Genomic DNA, 21707 nt, shown 5'->3' with positions numbered 1-21707 from the left:
TACTATGATTATTTCTAAATATTTATTGATTACTTAAAACCGTAACAAGAGCCTTGCTGCATCAGACAAAGGTTTTATCTAATTCCAGCATCCTGCCAGATGCCTCTGGAAAACACATATGCAGAACATCTTGACCCAGTGTAGTATATAGTGTTCCGACTGCTTGACTAGAACCAGGGAGATGTGGGTTCAAATCTCCACTTGCCAGCAAATGTGAAAAGTATTTAATTTTGGTCTAGTGTTCCTTCTCTTGATGTGTGTGTTTGTACTTGCTTTTCTTTGGATAAACTTGTATGCTGCATGGGAGCTGTGAGCATCACTGAGTTTGTTGCACAGAACACCTGAGAACCAGATGTCACATGGTTTCAGTAGTAGGGTATGAACCCATGCCTCCATTCCTTGAGAACCAGTTATTACACCTTCTGTACAAAAACTTACTCCTGCTTATCCCAAGCTTTCTTAATTTTAGCAAGGGGAGAGTAATTTTGTTTCTGCTATTGCCAAAATGGTTTGGATTCAGAAATCTTTGCCCACCTATTGCAAATCACCCAGAGTCCCACCAGCAGATCCAGATCTAGATCCAGATCTTCTGCCCCCAGCCCCTTGGCATATACAGGTGCAAGTTTCTGTGGAATGGCAAACAGAATCAAAATGCCAGTATTTTGAGGAAGGAGGAATGAAGACTCGGGGGGAGGGAAGAGGAAAATAAGATGCCAGGGAGGAAAAAAGGTGTGAGGGAATAAAGCCAGACAACATATAACAAAAGCAGAATCAAATCTACTAATAAGGGAATTGTCAAGACAGGGAAAGGGAAAGAGTACAAACCCCAGACATGGAGCTTGTGAGAGAGCACATAATGAGACAGGGAGAAAACCAGATTCAAAATGAAATCTTGTAATAAAAGAACTGTCAGGCATATAATGAGCTAAACCAAGACAGAGAACAAAAGAGCCTAGAAAAGGAAAAAGTGAGGTTCTCTTTTAAGGACTGGGGGGGGGGTCAGAAATAACCTCTGGAGGCAGTGTTGGAGAGAAAGATGCTGACGTCTCATGAAAAACTGGATATCATAGGTAGGTAGGTAGGTAGGTAGGTATAACATATTAATGGAAAATAATTGTTTAAGGGACAAATAGGTAATTCTTCAGCATGAAGACATTGACCTAAATGGCTGGGTAAGAATGTATCAAATAAATAAATGATAAGGTGGAGTTTCACTGGAAACCAGCTCACTTCAGATAGTACTAATAATTTTTGACTGAATGAAAAATAAGTCTCCTATTAGCACATAAAGCCTTTATACACATACCTGGGAGTAAATCCAGTTTAATTCAATGGGGCATGTGACAAGCTCTTCTCAGTGGTGGCACCAAGAAGCTGAAATTTTGCTTTCCAAGGAAGTTTGCATTGTTTGCTTGTTTTTCATTTTGTGGGCAGCAGATCTAGACACTTTCGTTGCAAAAGATACTGTGGATCAGCTGTTTTGGGGGTGATTTATTTAACTGCTGGTATTTGCTGTTGGGTCTTTGTTTTAATTTGGGTTTCTGTTTTAAAGTTTTGTTTGCTACTTTGTGGACTTACCTGTGGATGAGAAAGCAGGATTGAAATGTGCTAATTTAATGAAAGAACAGTCACGTGTGGCGGTGAGAAAATTGGTTTCAGAGGATAGGAAACATACGTTGTTGTGTGAGAGATCTGTCAAAAGCCTAGGCTTTGTTTTATGTACTTAAAGGCGGAAAGAAATCTCCAGGCATCTTGCAATTTGACATACAGTAAACCCACAACTTGCACTCGCTTTACTTGTGCAATCGCAACCTTACATTGGGGGTGGGGGGGAGCTAGATAAATAAATGGAGAGCAGGGGAAACCCACCTTGCAGGTTCCTGGGGTTCCTAACTTTGCACAATTTTGTCTTTGTGCACAGAACCGCCCCCCCCCCCGCCGCCCCGAACCAAATCCTTGAGTAAGTGGTGGGCCCACTGTATATGTGTGTGTGTGTGTGAGAGAGAGAGAGAGAGAGAGAGAGAGAAATGCATGATCTATCAAGCAGAGCAGAAAGAATTCAAAAATATAACCATATGCCAAGGCCAGAAATGTTCATGAATCAGATGCTATACCTGAAGGTAGGGGTGTATGGGGGGGTGTAGATATGTATCCAGTTTAAAAAACCACTTCTCTCCTGTCTGCTCACCAAAGGAAATGTCCCTTAGCACTACTCCTGAGAAGAAGGCGAGTTATTGAGGAATTCAAACTTTTGGGCTCAAGGCAATACGTGTCATATTTGGAGATGAAAAAGTTAAAAATTTATGTGGCTCTATTGGAATTAAGCTACCTGGAGTGCCGTGTGCTTTCAAAGAGGACAAGAGGACTGCATGGAGAATGGTTCCTTAAGGATTAGAACTTTTGATGGTGGCAATAAATAATGTACAAAATTCAAATGCTGAATACGAAAGAGACTGAAGTTGCTTACCTCTTGCTGCGACTCCTTTTCACATGCTGCTATTCATGTTTTTTTCCTCTCTGCTGATATTCTTAGAACCAGCAAGGCCACCTTGTGAGAATTTTATTGCAGGATTGTATATGCATTTCAGTGTGGTATGAAAGCAAATGTCTGACTGATGACAAAAATGCAGGAAAATAGGATCTGGCAGGGTTAAATCCAAAGATTAGGAACATTATGCTTAGTTACCATAATAATACAGTACAGAAGATCTTCAAGGAATTGAAAGTCGCTATGGCATGGGTAGCATTTACACGTTTGTTCTTTTATTTTAAAACAACTACTATTAGCATTTAAAGAACTTGTCCTAGCCTTCTGGCCCCTGGGTGTACGAAGGCATAACGCTGGGCTTAAACTTTCTTTACCTACATTTTTAATTTATAAGATTCCTTACCTCTCCCCTTCATTGGAAAGGGCAGGGGACAACAATATAATAATAAAATATTAAATCAGTTGAACAGTTTACATCAGAAGAACAGGGTCCCATGGTAGCCTACTATGCTTACCCAGTCCTATGTTGCTTCACATCCTCCTTATGGTTTGGATCTGAAGAGAGAGAGATGGAATTCTCTAACACAGGCACCCCCAAACTTGGCCCTCCAGATGTTTTGGGACTACAACTCCCATCATCCCTGACCACTGGTCCTGTTAGCTAGGACTGATGGGAGTTGTAGTCCCAAAACATCTGGAGGGCCGAGTTTGGGGATGCCTGCTCTAACACAAATCCTTGGCTTAGAGCAGAGATGGGGACCTTGTGTTTTCGTATCAGCCCCAACCAGTTGACTTCAATCATTCTAGTTAGGTACAGAATATCACACCATTGGTGATACTAGCCTTATTATTCAATATGTGGCATTGACACTTACATATAATTACTAGAATTAGCACTGCCTCTCCGGCTGCTCTTGCCTAATTTGGTCAATTACAAAGCTATGTATTATTTTAACTCTTTCCCTGCCTCATATTTGCACAATATTTGCCGACAAAATGTGGCACTGCTGTTATAAACTGGGTCTGGGGCTCTCCAAATGAAAGCACCCAAACTGCTCCTCTCTGGAGCAGAGAAAAAAAATGTGTCGTAATCATAAACTGAACCACAGCATCCTTTCTAAAAGGAGATGGGAATCCTTGTAAGGAATTTTTTTGACATTATCTGCGCCATCTTCAAGTCTCTGTATTATGGCCTTCAGAGGATCGGCACAGTTATCAATCAAGTTCCTTTATCAGAACAAGCCTTTTTGTTCCCGAAGAATAGTCTGTTTTCATCTGAGGGATACAAAAGTGTTTCCTTTTCTTTAAATGCGCTTGTCCCTGGTTTGTTGCACGCTAAGGCCAGTTTGTTGCTTTCATGTATGCCAGGAAGCAGCACTTGAGATGCATACACGGTACTGTATCTTCGCAAAATGTTTTTGCTCGATGCCCTTCAGCGGTTGTACAAATCGGAAATGTAAGCCTGGAGGTTGTAATCCTTTAAGACAGCTTTCTCAATCTTCTGGGCACAGGTATAATCAGCAGTATTTTGAGAATGCACCGAACCACCAGTTGTGAGCATGCCTTCCACTGAATACAATTTTAGCCCTACTATTCCAATGGTTTGCTGTAAACATTCCACACTCAAATGCTAATTGAAGAGCATCAGGTTTCTCCTGTTCTCATTTCATTCTCTTTAAATTAGTCTTAACAGGAGGAGCATTTAAGAAGCACGCTAGCTGAATCTGGGTAATCCACAGCAGTTGCCCCTGGTGAATTGACTTTGTTTTGCTTTCATTAATTCAATAGCCAGTACTTGTGTAGTGTTCTCATTTCTCCCTTGTTTGAATCAGATCAGCTACCATTCTCAAAACGTTTTAATGTATCAGGCATTTGTAAACACATTATTGCCTTGAAAATGCACTTAGAGCATCCAGGGGAATGTCAACACGGCCATTCGATGTATGTTTGTTTGGCCCTAAATTCAGGATTAAAAATAAATCAGAGTTTTACAAATAATAAACGGTTTACAGCAATATCCCTAGCTACATTTACACAAGAGAAAAGTTCTACTGAAATCCAATATCTTGCACTCATGTAAATGCGATTAGAATTGAGGAGCTAAGATTGTTTTTAGGTTTTCTATTCCATGGCATACCCGCCAACATTTCTTCGATGAAAATAGGGATGTCCTATTCAACAACAACAACAACGGTTTTATTATTTATACCCTGCCCATCTGACTGGCTTGCCACAGCCACTCTGGGTGGCTTCCAATATATATAAAAACATAATACAGTGGTACCTTGGGTTAAGTACTTAATTTGTTCCGGAGGTCCGTTCTTAACCTGAAACTGTTCTTAACCTGAAGCACCACTTTAGCTAAAGGGGCTTCCTGCTGCTGCCGCACTGCCGGAGCATGATTTCTGTTCTCATCCTGAAGCAAAGTTCTTAACCTGAAGCACTATTTCTGGGTTAGTGGAGTCTGTAACCTGAAGCGTATGTAACCTGAAGTGTATGTAACCTGAGGTACCACTGTAAAACCTTCAGAAGTTTTCTAAAGATTGTACAGTTACTTATCTCATTGGCTTGGGGTTGCATAACTCCATACCCTCCAATATTTCTTTGATGAAAACAGAAAGGTCTTAAGGAAAAGCGGGACATTCCAGGATCAAATCAGAAACTGGGATGACTTCTGTAAATCAGGGACTGTCCTTGGAAAATAGGGACACTTGGAGGGTCTGCCATGGTAATGCTTAGTGAAGAAACAGATCCTTGTGGTTAGGGTCTATTTTCTATGATAGCACTAGTTCTAAAATCCATATAGAGGTGCTGTATGAGCTCTTAGCAATATGTGCAATTTTAAAATTTCAAAAAATATATAACGATGCTGCCAAAATTAGATACGTTTTGTTGCTGTTGACTGAATACACTTGCTGTTAAATTTTTACAGCGAATTACAGTGAAATTTGCTTCCAAATAGGCATTGGCTAGAGATATTCTATAAAACACTGCTTTGCAAACTTACAAAAACTGAGGCATACTGATTTTTCTGAGTGAATGTTGAAGGCACAGTTCACCCATACAACCCTAATGATTTACTTTCCAGGAGGGAAAGTGTGACATTAATTTTGATTAGTAGAGTTAATAAATTAGTTCATTTACTATAAGTATGAAACACCTGGCTTTTCTGCACATTATAGGCCCAGTCTGATCTTGGAAGTCTTATTGATTCCAGTGGGAGTGGGATTGCCAAAAGTAAGGAAATTCATTCAATCCAGTTAAATCTATACTTTCTGCATTCATACATTTACTAGAACTGTAGGTCCCGATTCAGCATTCTCTGGCCTGATGGCACAAGTGCTGTTGCACTAGCGTAAGGGTGAGAAAAATGGTTGGGAAAGACTTCTGCTGAAAACATGGAGATCTGCTGCCAATCAGTACTGTAGACAGTACTGAAGTAGGTGGACCAGTGATAAGGCAGCTGCTGACATACTTACACATTTGTGATTTTTTTTAGGTGGGGTGGAATTCTCAGGCTGTGTACATGCTATATCTTTTTCCCCTCAAAGAATTTGGGACCCTGTAGTCCCAAATTTCCACCAACCCTTAACAAACTACAGTGCCCAGAATTCTGTTTGTTTGTTATCCCAGAATTCTTTGTGGGAAGTAATGTGCTTCAAATGTGCTTGAAAGGTATAGTGTGTGTACCCATTTCCCCTATCTGTCTCTCTCCTGACGGTTCCCAGGCCGGGCTACCCCATCTTTTCATTTCTGTTCAGTAAATGCTTTGCCAGGTTGACATTGATATATGCACATTTGCCAGGGAAAAGACAGAGTAATGAACTATGCATTTGCATTATTTTTGTAACATTAGACATCTGTTGGGATTTTCTGTTTTTAACATAATGATCTGTGTTGCCCCCCTCCCCACTACCAAAGCCCTTTAAGTGCAATGGAAGCAGAAACAGCTTGCTTAGCAGCACCCTAGCCTAAGGAAAAGAATGTCTAGCCTTCTTGAACCACAGTTACAGACCAGGCATAACTTGTCTCAAGGATTTCAAACGCTGCTTGTCTTGCCCTGGATTCTTAGGGGCTCCCATAGAGACGTGCTCTGCTAAGAAATGCCCACGTACACCTCGTAAAAATATTGCAGCTATGCATTTTGTTTTCTATATTTACACACAGCAGACAGACCACACATCTAATTTAAACCTTTTTCAGCCTGTCTTTATGGGTGTTTCAAAAAGAATGTGGTGCTTTGGAATACCCAGACATAGGACCAGAGGGAAGGAGGAGCAAGAGAATATTTAATCTGTCTCAGAGCTCTAGATATGGACATTAATAATGGTTAGCTTATTTCATGTGCAGTAGTACCACCAGCAGCAACCACCACCACCATCATCATAATAAAGAAAACACCTTTAGGTTTGTGTAGAGTGCACTCCCCCGATTGCATTAGTAATGACAACCCACCACTAAGTTAGGGGGAATCAGAGCTTTTGGGTGGGGAAAAAAATAACTGTCTGGCAAGCTTGATTCCCCCCAGCATTTTGTAAAGTGACACTAGAGCATGATCAGCTACAGAAGGAGGTTAAGCACAGCACAGGTTGCATGAAGGGCATGCCCAGCGCTTCTGTTCACTTGCTCTTATTCCCCGAAATGGCTTTGCCTCAACTGTTCAGCTCTTATTGGACTCCAAGTAACATCACCTAGAAAGAAGCCATTTCAGGTGTGTATAACTCAGAAGTCCAGCCTGTCCTGGCAGTGTACCCAGTGCATACTTTAATATGGCTCAGCACCACCCACATGCTGACACGCCAGCCATACTTCTGTCACAGTCTTTCATTAGAGAAGCTGCTTCCTTAGTGGACAAAATGGAGAGAATTCATGGATGGAAATGCTCCCATGTTAGATGGAGAGGGAAGTTTAACCCAGCACTAATTTGCAGTTGACTATGTGTGCCCAGTCCGAAAAGCTGCTGTCTTGAGCTTTGGTGTGTCCCTGTATCTGCAGGGCCATAGCTCGGTGGTGCAGCATCTTTGTTGCATGCAAAATGTCCCTGATTCATCCTTCGCATTTCCAGGCAGGACTGGGAGAGATTCCTGCCTGGAGAGCAGCTGGAGTCTGTAGACAAGACTGAGCTAGATGGACCAATAGACACTGCAAAGGACAGCTTCCTGCACCCTATGTCCTTTTTGTTGTTTGTCCTTTGAACCCAACTTGCCTTTCAGTCCTGGCTTCTGACTTTGTCTCTTAGCTCCAGTCTCCTGGCATAGCTCCCAGCTCATCTCAGAGTTCTGCCTACCACTCAGCCCTGACAGTTGGGAAGCAAGTGCAAATCATACACACAACCAATATATCCTTATACCTTCTTTGCTGTGGGACCCGGCCACCATTTTCTGGCTTGTTTCCCCACATTTGCTTTTCACAATGGAGTTGGTTTGGAAGGAGCCCTAGGTTGGTGCACAACAGGGATGCTTCAATTTGTTTTGAATGGGTGCTAGGCTTATTTACATCTTCATAAAATCAAAGCGGGGACTGCCAATACATTATAATATTGTATATGACTCAATATAATATCGTTCTGGTTAGAGGAGTGTGTTCAAATTAAATCTCAGCTGGGTATTAAAAACTACTTTGATGGAGTGGTAATTACTTTAAAATCTCATTCCAGTGAAGTTGGAAGGTTTATATTTAGGGAAGAGACATTAAAGATAAATGGCTCCCATGCCATTAATTACCAGGGAACATCATAATTAAAGCATTGTTCATACTTTTAATTCAGCCTTGGAAATAAGGGTTGAGCATTGCCAACCTTTTTCATTTTCCTTCCCCACCTAGCAGGGTTTAACACCACCTTGACAGGCAAAAATGCACCAGGTGAAGCACTTCCTGGCTTGTCAATGCAAAGATGAGTAAAGCTTCGCCTCCTGACTTTCTGCACGGTTGAAGCACATGAGGGGAAAGCCATTGAGGAGCAACCCTTTTCATTCTTGTCATTTTATGACTTTCAGATAACCCTTAGAGAAGTATATGAGGGTTTGTCAAGTGAGTTCATCCTTCCTAGTGAAGGGAGAAAGGAATACGACAGGGGTTGGAAACCTCAGGCCTGCATTGAAACACAGTCCTCCAGTGCACCCTCTCTCTCTTTCTCTCCCTCTGGCCCTCAGAACTCTGCCCTTGCCTTGCTTCACACTCCCAAGTGTTTTTCCCTGGCTGGAATGCTTCCTTGAACTCAGATAATGCTTCTTCCTTACCTGGATGATGAACAGAGAGGGTGTGTGTGTGTGTGTGTGTGTGTGTGTGTGTGTAGAAGCTGTCTACTGGTACAAATTTGCATCTGTTGCCCTGATTTTTTGCCTCTGGCCCCACCCACCACTGACATGTGGCTCTTTGAAAATTGCCCAGAAGGGAATGTAGCCCTCTCACTGTATTCCTCAGCTCTGGAATATAAAAACCAAGGATGTTCAGATGACACTCTACATATCCTCAGTGAATTGTGAGGGGTCAAGTAGAACTATGCCTGATGGAATCACCCCAGCATAAATTTGCTTCCTGTGCCTGTCATCTATAAATTAATGTGCAAGTAAGGAGAGCAAAGGAGAATGCCCTTAGAAGTGCAGACAGTATGAAGCTCATTGCTGAGCAAATAGCTCCAGAAAAGTTGAGATGCAATATAAGGAATAGGGAAGAAGGTCTGAATCTTGTACTAGAAGGGACCCCAAGGGTCATCTAGTCCAACACCCTGCAGTGCAGGAGTCTCAACTAGATCATACATGACAGATGACCATGCCAGCTCTTGTTTAAAAACATCCAAGGAAGGAGAGTCCTTAACCTCATGAGGAAGTCCTTTTCACTCTTACTGTTGGCAAGTTCTTCCCAATGTTCAGCTGGAATCTCATTTCTTATAACTGGTGTGGTTTCTAGCCTGCGGAGTAGGAGAAAACAAGCTTGGTCCATCTTCCACGTGACAGCCCTTGAGATAGTTGAAGATGGCTATCGTATCTCTTCTCAGTCTCTTCCAGGCTAATCATACCCAACTCCCTCAAGCATTCCTCGTAAGGCTTGGTTTCCAGACCCTTGGTCATCTTGGTTGCCCTCCTTTGCACACATTCCAGCTTCTCAATATGCTTCTTAAATTGTGGCACCCAGAACTGGACTGCATATGAAAGGATAAATATTTTTCCCCTCCTTGCAGAGCTAATATAGCTTGCTGAAAATTGAAATGGCCCTCAGAGATAAAACAGAAGAAGAACTTGATGGACCTGGTCCAGCTTTGTGTTTTCTCAGCGGCCAACCAGATGGCTGTGGGAAACCCCACAAGCAGGACTGCAGCACAAGAACCCTCTCCCTTCCTGTGGCTCCCAGCAACCAGTATTCAGAAGCATTACTGTCTCCAGCTATGGAGGCGGAGCATAGTCATTGTGGCTGGTCTCCTGCAATAGCCCTCTATGAATTTGTCTACTCCCCTTTTAGAGCCTTCTGTGTTGGTGGCTATTACTGCCTCCTGCGAGAGTGAGTTTCATAGTTTTAACTATGCCAGTTTTAGCAAGCATGTAATAATGCAGTGCATAGTATTAATAAGAAGGGTAACTGCAAGCCCAAGGGAAGGTGCAATGGACTGTGCTTCTGTAATCTCATAGTTTCTTTCTCCCTCCCTGTCTCCCCACCTTCCCATAACTGTCAGGTCAACACTGAACGAAGAAGGGACTCGGGGGCATTTTGCTGCCTGGAATTCCGCCACTGTTTATCATGTCAGTCTTAAGGTTCTTTGAATGATGGAGGCATCTGAGCGGCATATTGTGAAGAAGTAGCAAGTGCCCCTTGGCCTCAATAATTAAAGCCCAGCATTTCTTTATTGGCTTCCCTGAGCTGTCGAAGCAGAACTCCTGTGCTTTGGCTGGTTTCAGAGCATCAAGAAGCATGTCTATGATTTCCTTCCATGCACAGATTTCTGCTGCTTATGGTTGCCGCAGGCCTTTTATTTTCAGTCAGATGTGTCTGCTTTATTGTTTGGAGCTAATGAATCTCATGACAAATATGCAGCACCAAACAAAAAACAAAAAGCAACAACCCCAAAATGCAGAGCATTTCAGGAGTGAAATTCTGTGTGCCCAGGTGAATATAGGTGGATTATGGTGACAAAACACTAAGCAAATATTTTCAGATTTATAGAAACAAGGTGTATAGTAAAGGTAAAGGTAAAGGGACCCCTGACTGTTAGGACCAGTCGTGAACGACTCTGGGGTTGCGGCGCTCATCTCACTTTAGTGGCCGAGGAAGCCTGCGTAGAGCTTCCGGGTCATGTGGCCAGCATGACTAAGCCACTTCTGGCAAACCAGAACAGCACATGGAAACGCCATTTACCTTCCAGCCGGAGCGGTACCTATTTATCTACTTGCACTTGACGTGCTTTCGAACTGCTGCATTGGCAGGAGCTGGGACCGAGCAACGGGAGCTCACCCTGTTGCGGGGATTCGAACTGCCGACCTTCTGATCAGCAAGCCCTAGGCTCTGTGGTTTAACCCACAGCACCATCCGTGTTCCAGATACTTTCAGATTTATAGAAACAAGGTGCATAGTTTGATGCTATTTTAGACTTATGTGGGCAAGGTGGGCAAGATCCACGAGCTGTGGATCTTGGCAAACGCTGTCTAGCTGTTTTCTGTTTTTGAAGTTTTGGAGGTACAATAACTCCAAATCTTTAGTCCCAGTGCTCATATGTATTGTTGTTTAAGCTGATCTACCAGTCTGTTATTCAACATTGATGGTCCTTGAAAATGAGCAAAACCAACCCCCAGACCTCCACAGAAGAATATGTTCTCCTGCCCAAATTTGCTAGGGAGGTTGTACAGGTAACATTTAGGGAGGGAATTTGTGGCTAAACTTGTGGTCATTGGAATGTTTAGTGCCCAGAAGCATCATTGGATCTGTGCAAAGGTGCTGAGTGTGCACTGATAATGTCACTTGCCCACCCTGCTGTCTGGACTCCTTTGTGTAGCATGCAGAGTGTGGATAGGACTCCTCTGCTTTTAGTGCTACAAAATTACCAGGAGAGGCAGCAAAGGTGATGACTCAATATGCACCAGCCAGCTGGAGCTTCTGAAGGGAATACCACTGCATAAATAAAAAGCATTCAAGAGTTGTGCTGGGCAATGGGATTTGCAGGTAGCATGATTCTAGAGAATTTAGAATGCTGTGCATGATTGCAGGAAGGAACATAAGTGTTTCCACAGTGAGCACTTATTGAAATACTCTTTTGGGCTCCCATACCCAGTGTGGAATTTGATTTTGGGCTCAGTTGTGCAGCAGCTCTCTTGGCATGTTGATCTGTCCATGGTTTGTTTAGAACACCCATTGCTATTGCTATGGGAAGAACCATAGTTCAGCAGAAGAGCACATACTCTGCATCCAGTTTTAATCGCTGGTATCACTACTTTAAAAAATGGTCTTAAGCAGCGACTTAGGAAGCTGCCATAAGCCAGAATATACAACAGGCCAATGGTTTGACTCCATATAAACAGCTTCATAGCCTGTTTTACAGACATGGGATTGCTAGTGAGGATGGTGCAAGAAAGTAAGTCTACTGATTAAGAATAATTGGACTCAGTTCTGCTCTGTGGCTGTCGTAATGTGCATTTTGCATGTGTCTGTAAAATTGCCTGCAAAACCAGTGCATGTAAGGACTCCAGCTTGTAGAAATGTAATGACTGAACCACAATAAGTTGCCAAATGTGTGCTTGTGCATCTTTAAATTCTCTGCATTGTTAAAATGGACATCTATTAAAATAAAATATGATACATGCACCACCTGTTTCATGTTATGGGGGCCGTGTTTTAATGTTAGCAGATGACTTTCTGGATTGTGACATCTGTACTGACAGTAGTTTCATCAATTCCCATCTGGTAATTTTTTCGTTGGCCTTGTTTCTTTTTTTAAAAAATAATTTTTATTAACTGGCCAATCACATCAAATTAAATCACATCACATAAATTCCAAATTACAAAGCCAAATTTTTAAATTTTGTTGGGGGAACCCATACTTCAAGATCCAAAGGGGGATTCAAATCATCTTCTTACTATTACTGCGTTAATGTCCAAATCAGTCCCAATCAGTCCAGACAAAGTTCATAATTCTATCCAATCTTATCTTGGTGTTTCCACATCATATCTTGTTCATATAATTTCTCTTTTTCTTTTACGATCTCTTCTGTTAGTCTCCTTAAGCCGATAAGCAAATATAATAATCCTGTGTGAATTTCCCGTTCTTCCAATCTAAGTCCAGATGGTTTCCATATATCTCCTTTGTAGATAACATCACTCTTTCCATCATAAATTAGGCATTTGTCCCTCTTAAGTCCCACTGAGGAGTTAATCCACAATATGTAAACAGCTCTATTTCTCTCTTTCTCCTCCCAGACTCAAGAGTTCCAGCAAAGCCTCCCAAAATGGCGACGGCATTTTTAACTGCGTCATTCCAAAACTCTTAACTTTCCAGCTTCGTCTTGAAACATTGCTTTGGTTCGAAAGTTTATCTCCACACAGCCTTAAATCCACAGCTTAAGTCCTTATAGCGACATTTCTGACTCATTAGGGGAGGGGATTCTTGTTTAATCACATAAAAAAGGAAAGGAAGGTTCCCCCCCCAGTCATTTGCCGTACCGTATCTTGACGTATCTTCTCATATTTTATTCTTGTCTTGTTATCAGAGATCTCTTCTGTCAGCAGTCTTTACTCCCCCTTTTTCCTTGAAGTATGTGCAATTTATCTCATCCAAATTGTTTCTTTTGAACATTCTTGCAACTAGTGGCGCGGATCAGAGACAGCATCGAGGAGTGCCGGAATCCCACAGGAGGGCTTTGTGCCTAGTGCCCCCACCCCCACAAATTCGGGGGTGGTATAGGGCACAGCAGGCAAGGGCCGTCCGTCCCCCCACAATCCTGGGGGGGGTTAAGGAGGCTAATTACCCCCATCATAGCCTCCAAATTACCTCGTGTGGGTCGGAGAGATGTTATTGTCAGCCATCTTCCGATGCGCCACCTAGTGGCCCCCTCGTTGGCCTTGTTTCGAGATAAACACCATTTATTGGGAGGTAGTTGATTCCCCTGAATTTCAGACCATGGGTTTATTTCCCCAAGAGCATGTGTTAATCATAATGTATATGGCTAAAGCCAAACAGAAGGAGAACATACCTAAATCAGAGATATTCATAATGCCACCACTATCCATTTAAATTTGATTAAGCCCCACCTACCCATATGCTATTACATATAGACTTCCAGTACACAAATATGGGTACCCTAGTATGCCATGAGAAGTGTTCAGTGCCAGCTCTATTTTGGGGAGCCCCTAGGCAAGCTGGTCTCATTGGGCCCCTTCTGTGAGTGGGCTGGCTTCCTCCTCAGCACCGATCCTTCTATGTATTCACTTGTCTTCTTCATCTGGATCAATCTGTCCAATTGCCAAGCAGAAGGACAAGGCAAATGAAGGATGCTCTTCCATCTATTCATTCCTGTTAATGCATACATGATTTGGATTGGTGATTAGGTGATCAGGCAGCAATAGCATAGAGAAGGAGGAGCAAGACCAAGACCCTGGGGCTCTCAGTGAGTCCCCGGTTGGGAGGTGCCCAATGATTCCATTTTCTGACACCTGTCCTGTGAACATAAGAAGCTGCACCCCAACAAGGTGCTCAATGAGGTATATTCTGCTGGATGAACAGTTCTCCTTTTCTGTGCACTGTACCTAACAGAGTGTCCAAGAAGGAATTAACTATTTTGTACTTAGATGAATTATCATCGCACCCCCTCTTTATTGGATCGCAAACCTTTCCCCACTTGTTCACGTAAGAAGGATAAATCAGGTGTTATCTTTAATGCGACAGACTTATTTCAGGAGCTGACTGCTGTTGTACTAAGTAACTTTGGGTGGTTTCCGTATAACCCCTTTGGCATTTTGTATACTGTACTTTTAATATTTTTAAAATAAAAAATAAAAATAAAAATTTTAACTCAGCTCTTGACAGACAGTGGAGAAGATAAATTATTTAGTGTGGACATTCCTCTTTTACCATATTGTGCTGTGACTGAAAAATAGGTTATATAATTTGACGCGAACAATACTGTCCTGGTACAATCTCCACATGACAGGTTTCCCCAGGAGACTTTCAAAGTACCATAGCTCAGATAGAGACAGTGACAAGTTGTGCTTTCAAAGTATTGTCTGAAGTGGTGAAATATTTAAAGGCAAGTACTTTTTACGAGGCTTCCTCTGTATGTGTGTGGTGTGTGTGTATGACAAAAATCATGTAGCTCCTTAAGGGACATGTTTCTTGGAAGAATTTTGCATCCTGCAATTCCTGCCCAGCAATGTGCCTCTTTTCTCTTATCTCGTCTTCTGGAGGCTAAATGATGGGAATATCTGCACTACTTTGACTGTGAGCCACTCTGCTAACTTACACACCAGACAGGGATGAGAATCCTGTCATCATAGTCAGTGCTATCGCCATCCAGCCTGCTTACACACTAAAGTGTGTGGGAAACAGGTACGACAACCCAAGGATAATAGTAAACCTGAGGACAAGGATGGGGAACCTGTGATCTTCAGGTGCTGTTGGACTCCAATCAACCCTAGCCAGTTTGGGTCCAGGATTATGGAAGTTGTATTCCCCTTTCTGCATGAGCAGGACCCATATCTTTATTGGAATTTAACCAAGCCGAAGCAGATGTTTCCTTAGAACTTTCCTAGGTTTTGGCAACCACAAATCTCTCTCCGGCCAATCAATAGAAGTAACCAGTTCATATGAATTAGAAATAATGGGTTGTTTCCAAATAATGGCTCCGGATGGACCCATTTAAATTAACAAACCTAAATTAATCATGTCTCTTAACTTCCGTGGGTCTGCCCTGAGTAGGACTCAGTGGCGTAGCATGGGTTGTCAGCACCCGGGGCAAGGCAAGTAATTTGCGCCCCCTAACGCTCTCTCTCTCCGCACCGCACGCCTGGCACCCCCCCTCCACAGTGGGCGGCGACCCAGCGGCTCGGATCGGATTCGCACAGCCAGCACTGCAGTGAGAGAGAGAGAGAGAGAGAGAGCCAGGTAGGGGCAGAGAGCTGCGAGTGCGAGCGCCCCCCCCCCATGTTGCGCCCGGTGCGGCCGGCCCCCCCTGCACCCCCCACGCTACGCCACTGGTAGGACTAGTATTGGATACCACCGACTAGGCTGTCCCCAGCTATATTGTACCCAGAGTAGACCTATTAAAAGGAATGAATCCAAGTTAGTAATGTCCATTGATTGCAATGGGTCTACTCTAAGTAGGCCCAATACATTTTGACACTTGAGGTAGAGGAGGCGGCGTTTGGATTTGATATCCTGCTTTATCACTACCCTAAGGAGTCTCAAAGTGGCTAACAATCTCCTTTCCCTTCCTCCCCCACAACAAACACTCTGTGAGGTGAGTGGGGTTGAGAGACTTCAGAGCCCAGGTCACCCAGCAGCTGCATGTGGAGGAGCGGGGATGCAAACCTGGTTCACCAGATTACGAGTCCACCGCTCTTAACCACTACACCACACTGGCCCCCAAATGTCACTCCCTTCCCTGCCAAGGAAGAAGGGTTGATGGAAGATCTTATTCCTGCTGCCCGAGGCAGTCATCTCACCTTGCCTCATGGATGGGCCAGCCCTGACTCTAAATAGGACAAATATTGGATGCAGTACAGAGCTTCTTAAAACACCACAAAGGTGTTTTGCTGTGTTGTCCAGTGTTGGTCCTTATTCCTTATATTTCAGCAGGAGAAGGCTAAGCAATAGCTGTTTACAACAATCCTACAGTTCATTCTACTCATACCCTATCCTGCCCACAGTACAGATCCCACTTTTCAATCCTCCTTCAATTAAGTATTCTGCCTCAGCAAATCCTACTCTGCTACTTTGAATCTATGCAGTCACTTTGCAAGATCGTACTTCACTTTGACAGGAGGAGGGGAGATGCAGGCAAGGCAATGGACTCCAGCAATTGCCATCTGTATAGGAAGTGACACGATCTTGGTGGTGTTTTGTTTTGTTTTCAAAAACATTATCATCTATCTATGTGTCTATCTATATCTATCATCTATTTGTATGTCTTGAAAGTCATATTAAAGACTTCTAAGTTCCTTTGGTTTCAGTAGAAGAGTTAAGCACATGGTAAGCTATTACTTCAATTGAAATAAATAGGATTTAAATGTGTTTAACTTCGGCTAAATTGTGTGCCTTAGGATGATCATATAAAGAAATGCTGATAATATTTGGGGATAAATGAACAGTGCAAGTAACTACAAAGTCTCGTAGCAAATATTTGCAATATGGGGGGCCTTTTGCGGGAATGTTTTTTTAAAAAACAACAAGAAGAAAGCTAATTTTTGCAATGTTTTAGAAACTAGAAACCTGGAATTGAAAACAGAAAAGCTTTGTAAGCTTACCTTCTAGGGTTTGTTGCGCGTATGAAAATAAGAAAATTGGAAAAAAGAGATCCTGATTGCTAGCATATTCAATTTTAAGATAAAAAATAGATCTAATGAAAAAAGGAAAGGCTTCATTAATTTTAGAAGTCTGCAAGCAAATGAAAAATGATCGGCTGATGAGTGATATGCAATTTGTTCTCTAACTTCTCTAATAATGTGTGAATGTCACATTACATAACAGTTACAATGATTAAACCTGGTGATGAAATAAGATAGGATAGATCTTGTGTTCTTTCTCTTGACTAGTGGACAACTTGTCTCATTAATTTCTCTCAGGGGAGTAGTCTTAAATTAAATAAACAGCATTATTTGTTGAGATTTATGGCAAAGAGGAGACTTCCAGACCCACAAAGGAAATCTTCCCTACTATTTTTTTGACCCTGGAGGATAGTTTTGGAAGATTTGTGATGATAGAGCCTGACCATTAAACACTCCTGCTACTGGTAATGAGTGTGCAAACTCATTTGAGATCTTAATAATTTGACAACAGAGTTGAATGTGGTAAATTGCTAATGCCTGTGTTCACAGGAGGTTAAAGAGCCTGCTTTCAGATTTATTTTTCTTATCTGCAACTCCCACTTCAGCACAGGATGTCTGTGCAAAAGCTACACAGTGATAATGATCAAACGAAGACATTTGGTTAAATATATATATAGTAGAAGCAGTTATTAAGTCTCTGATTCCAGCTACATTTACATAAGGAAGAAAGATTTACTTTCAAGTTAATGTGCTTTTTGGAAGGACCCATAGCAGGGTGAAAGAGTGTAACTCAGGTAAAATCCCTGATTATCTCCAAGTAAAAGTATCTCAGATAGTAGGACCAAGGAGGATCTATGCCTGACATCCTGGAAAGCTGCTGCCAGCCAAAGGAATCAATATTAGGTTAGATCGGCCCTCCCCTACCTGGTGCTTTCTAGATGTTTCTGACTGTAGCTCCCATCAGATTTCCACATGGTCACAATTAGACCCACGCCAGTCACAAAATGTGCCTGGCGCCTGGGACATTTCTAGCACTGCATGCAAGTCTATGATTAAAAATTAAGAAGTGAATATTTATTTTGGGGTTCCATGTCTGCAAAGGTGGGTCTTGGGCTTGACCTATAACTAAGGTTAATCATTTCATTAGGCAAGAGAATAAAGTAGCATGATTTTAGCTGAAATGTTCTTCAGTATAACTCCATTTATCACACTTCTTCAAATACTGGCATCACATCAGACTGATGTATTAGATTGAAATAGCTCTTTTGTTTTATTAATACTGAAGAGTCATTGGAACGATGGATGAGAGGGTCAATTTTTAAAGAATATAAAAGGCGTAGTGTGTATCATGGTCCCTTGCCAAAATTCAGTGCACTGAATCTTAAATCTGAACTTTGAGCCAAGTCTCTCTCTCTCATCTTGGGACAGTTGACATATGGCAGAATTTTACAGTAGCAAAATGCAAACAGGTGTTTGGCAAAGGACTTTAGAGAGTACCGTGTCCACAAAGTACAACATATTTAAAAACAAACAATGTTTTTTATACCGCCCATCCTCTGAAGATCCCAGAAAAAATACAAAATGAGGATCCATATGCTAGGATCAATCCTGAAATTTTGACCATTGGGGCCAAGGAAGGTAACTATGCTGCAGAAGCTGTAAAAAGCTGTTTTTCTGTTGTTGGACAACAGCACAAATAATATAACCCTGCACAAATAATCTATCTAACAAAGTAACTCATCCCAACCAATGAAGTATAGTGTACTAGCAATGCAGGGCTTTTCATGAAGACAGACTGGACCATCAGATTTGATAAGAGTGATGGTTGGTCAAATTTGATGAGTGTCAGACAGGTTTGAGGGAGGTCCTTTCCCCACCTTGCATGACATGGGTATTCAAAATGTCTATTGCAGAGGCTGTTTCGGTCTTACACCCAATTCACACAATGAAGTGCTCATTCCAGATTGGAAGCAGATACTGAGTTGACTTTCTCAGGAGTGGCCTGGTAAAAAGCACTGCATCAGAGACTTCTATTCTGGGTCTCAGCCAACGGAACCATGGAGAGGAGATCTGCCCTACACATGCCCTATCCTGTTATCTAACACATTTCTTGTTTCTCCTGCACCAACCTAGAAAAAACTTCTGCCTCCCTCTGGTCATGCGACAGGCACAAACTTGGCATGACAAGGTGCACCAAAGATACTGGTACATGGACTTGTTGGCCCACAAGGAGAGCCTCTCACCAGAAACAGAGGAAGGAAGTGCATCTCAAACTACTCTTGAAACTGAAGATTCGCATTGGATGTTCAGTTTGACGAAACAATGGAATTGCTAAGATACTTTTCGTACCTGCAAGTAGCTAAAAGTCCAACCAAAAATTGGCTGAGTTGGAGAGTTGAAGAGTTAGAGATGTGTGAAATTGATACACTTTGTCATTTTACACTGAAATTCCTTATAGAATTTTTTTTATTGGAGGAACCATCCAATTTGTTTTGAATTTTGCTTTTGGTCAGGGATGGGGAACTTGTGGTTTCCCAGATGTTGCTGTACTACAACTCCCTCTCATCATCCCTGATCATTGGCTATGCTGGCCGAGACTGATGGGATTTTGCATCCAACCACTAGAAAGCACTCCATTCTTGCTGTAAGGAAAGTGGTAACTGTGCATTGCATGTGCAAGGAAGTGGGCAGCACGAAGAACAGGTGATGGTCCTGCCCTTTGATTCCATTCCATTCTTCCATCTCCTGATCAAGGTTCTGTCTCCTGATCAGACAGGTTGATGCACTCCTTCCAGTCCAGACAGCTCCCTGACAGTTTGGAGCATATCACAACATAAGTCAAAATCCTTTGTCTGCAGAAGACTAACTATAGTTTACATGCATCAGTCCACTGAAACATTGAAGAAGAAAGCACTCTTTGTAAGTGAAAGGGCTTTCTTTTGCTGGTTGCTAATTGAATTAAAATAAAATCATAAAGTGAATATGATTATGCTCTGTTAAGGGAAACATCCCAGGAAGCTATAGTCTTCTGTAAAAAAAAAGGGGAGGAATGTAAATCTTTTATCTGATTAGCTTAGTTCTTCAGTAACCCATGCTGAATAAATCTATCTTCCCTTTGCGTGATTTGTCAGCCTTTATAGCTGGTTTGTACACACAGCTTTCACCATTATTTTCAAGGCAATAAAGGCAGCCATGCAGAAAAGCCACCCATAAATGTCAGGAAACAGAGATATTTTGTTGCATTCCAAGGGCTCTGAAGGTCGAGTTCAATTCAGTTAGCTCGCCCAGAAGGATAGTGGTGTGATATGATGATCGAATATGTGTTTAGGTGGGATATATATGTTACCAGACTTCCACTGTTCTGTCAAGAACAGTGAGAGATTAGCCTTCACTACCTGGAGGAGTTTCTCTGGGAGAACTCTATTAAACGTGGTCTTTTCTCTTGTTCAGTGGAAATCATTATAAGAAGTAATGAAATCATGTTTGCACCCTCCTCAACAAGGCGGCACCTTGCCTTTGGGCCTTTGGGCTGTTGTCATGATTTGAAGAACACATGAACTAATAAATAGTAATTGAGGGAAAATATGCTTATATATCACCTATTAAAACAAATGAGAATGCAGGCCCTTGCCACACATTCCAGACTTAGCTGCACTTCATGCTGGCAAAACCAGCTGCAACTCCTGCCATATAAGCACAAATAAGGCCACCTGGAGAAAACAAGCACTTGAGAATATTTCAGAAGCCTTAATCAAGATGTTTCCCGCAAGAGAACTGAACGCTGCCTTTCACACTCGTCCTCCATACCTGTCTACATATTGGGGAAGAGTTTACTATTTCCTTTCAGATAAGCCATGCCATTGTTTTTCCACAGTGGGCCTGCAAGGAGGCGTGAATCCCTGCTAGCCCTAAAGCCTTGGGTTCAAGCCCTCTGGGACACCTCCCAAATGAGAAAGCGTCATAACTTAATGGTAGAAGGCATATTTTTCATTCAGACGGTCCCAAGTTCAGTCCTTGGTGGCATCTTGAGGAAGGGCTGGGGAAAACAACAGTCTGAAACCCTAGAGAACTGGTGCCAGTTAGTGTAGAGCAGTGTTTCCCAAACTTGGATCTCCAGCTGTTTCTGAACTTCAGTTCCTTTCTTCCCTGACCACCGGTCCTCCTAGCTAGGGATGATAGGAGCTGTAGTCCAAAAACAGCCAGAGCCCCAAGTTTGGGAAACAATGGTGTAAAAAACAATACAGAGTTAGGTGGGTCAACAATCTGATTTGGAATAAAACAACTTCCTATGTTCCACTTCCCATGCCTATGCTTGTTGACCTAAATCAAAATGTGGATATCTTCATCCAGTGAGATGCAGGCATGCTCTTTGTATTGGGAGATAATTGTGGCAGAGGGTAGATGCAGAAGATCTTCAGACTTGTAAAAAAGCTACAGAAGAAAGGCATAAAGCTCCTTTACTTCCTGCCTTTCACATCTTGTAATGTGCAAAGCTGCTCTTGTATACAGTTAGCATGCATTGTACAGTGCCTGTCTTTTCTCAGAGTGAGGCCCAGGCAGGGAGTTGGAGGTCTAGTGAGTCCAGGGTGGTGGCAGTTCACTTCTCCCCTTTTCTTGCCACCTGAGATAACGGTCTCATTCTGCCTCATCACTGGGCCAGCCCAGTCCACACTGATATGCTGTATTGGCCTGAATATAAGTCTCAGTTTCCCCCCAAATTCTGACCATGATAAGTTAAAGTGCGGCTTATATTTGT

General features: G+C 42.4%; 1 protein-coding gene across 5 annotated transcripts in view; it reads left to right on the top strand.

Annotated features, from left to right (window-relative positions):
* The window catches only part of ST6GALNAC3 (ST6 N-acetylgalactosaminide alpha-2,6-sialyltransferase 3), a 249121-nt gene that overhangs the window by 69985 nt on the left and 157429 nt on the right, over positions 1-21707 (top strand). For 3 of the 5 annotated variants that reach the window (XR_008331002.1, XR_008331003.1, XM_053392016.1), the window contains exon 2: positions 19724-19870. The exons of the other annotated variants lie outside the window; for them this stretch is intronic. Coding sequence is in view for 1 of the 3 variants with exons in the window: in XM_053392016.1 (XP_053247991.1) it covers positions 19829-19870 (42 nt within the window). In the remaining 2 variants the exon portion in view is untranslated. The remainder of the gene's footprint in view (positions 1-19723; positions 19871-21707) is intronic. 5 annotated transcript variants of the gene reach the window in all.

Source organism: Podarcis raffonei, chromosome 6 (genome assembly GCF_027172205.1).
Source record: "Podarcis raffonei isolate rPodRaf1 chromosome 6, rPodRaf1.pri, whole genome shotgun sequence".
NCBI classification, from domain to species: Eukaryota; Metazoa; Chordata; class Lepidosauria; order Squamata; family Lacertidae; genus Podarcis; species Podarcis raffonei.
Note: the sequence above shows the minus strand (reverse complement) of the source record. Positions and strands in the feature narration are given on the sequence as shown.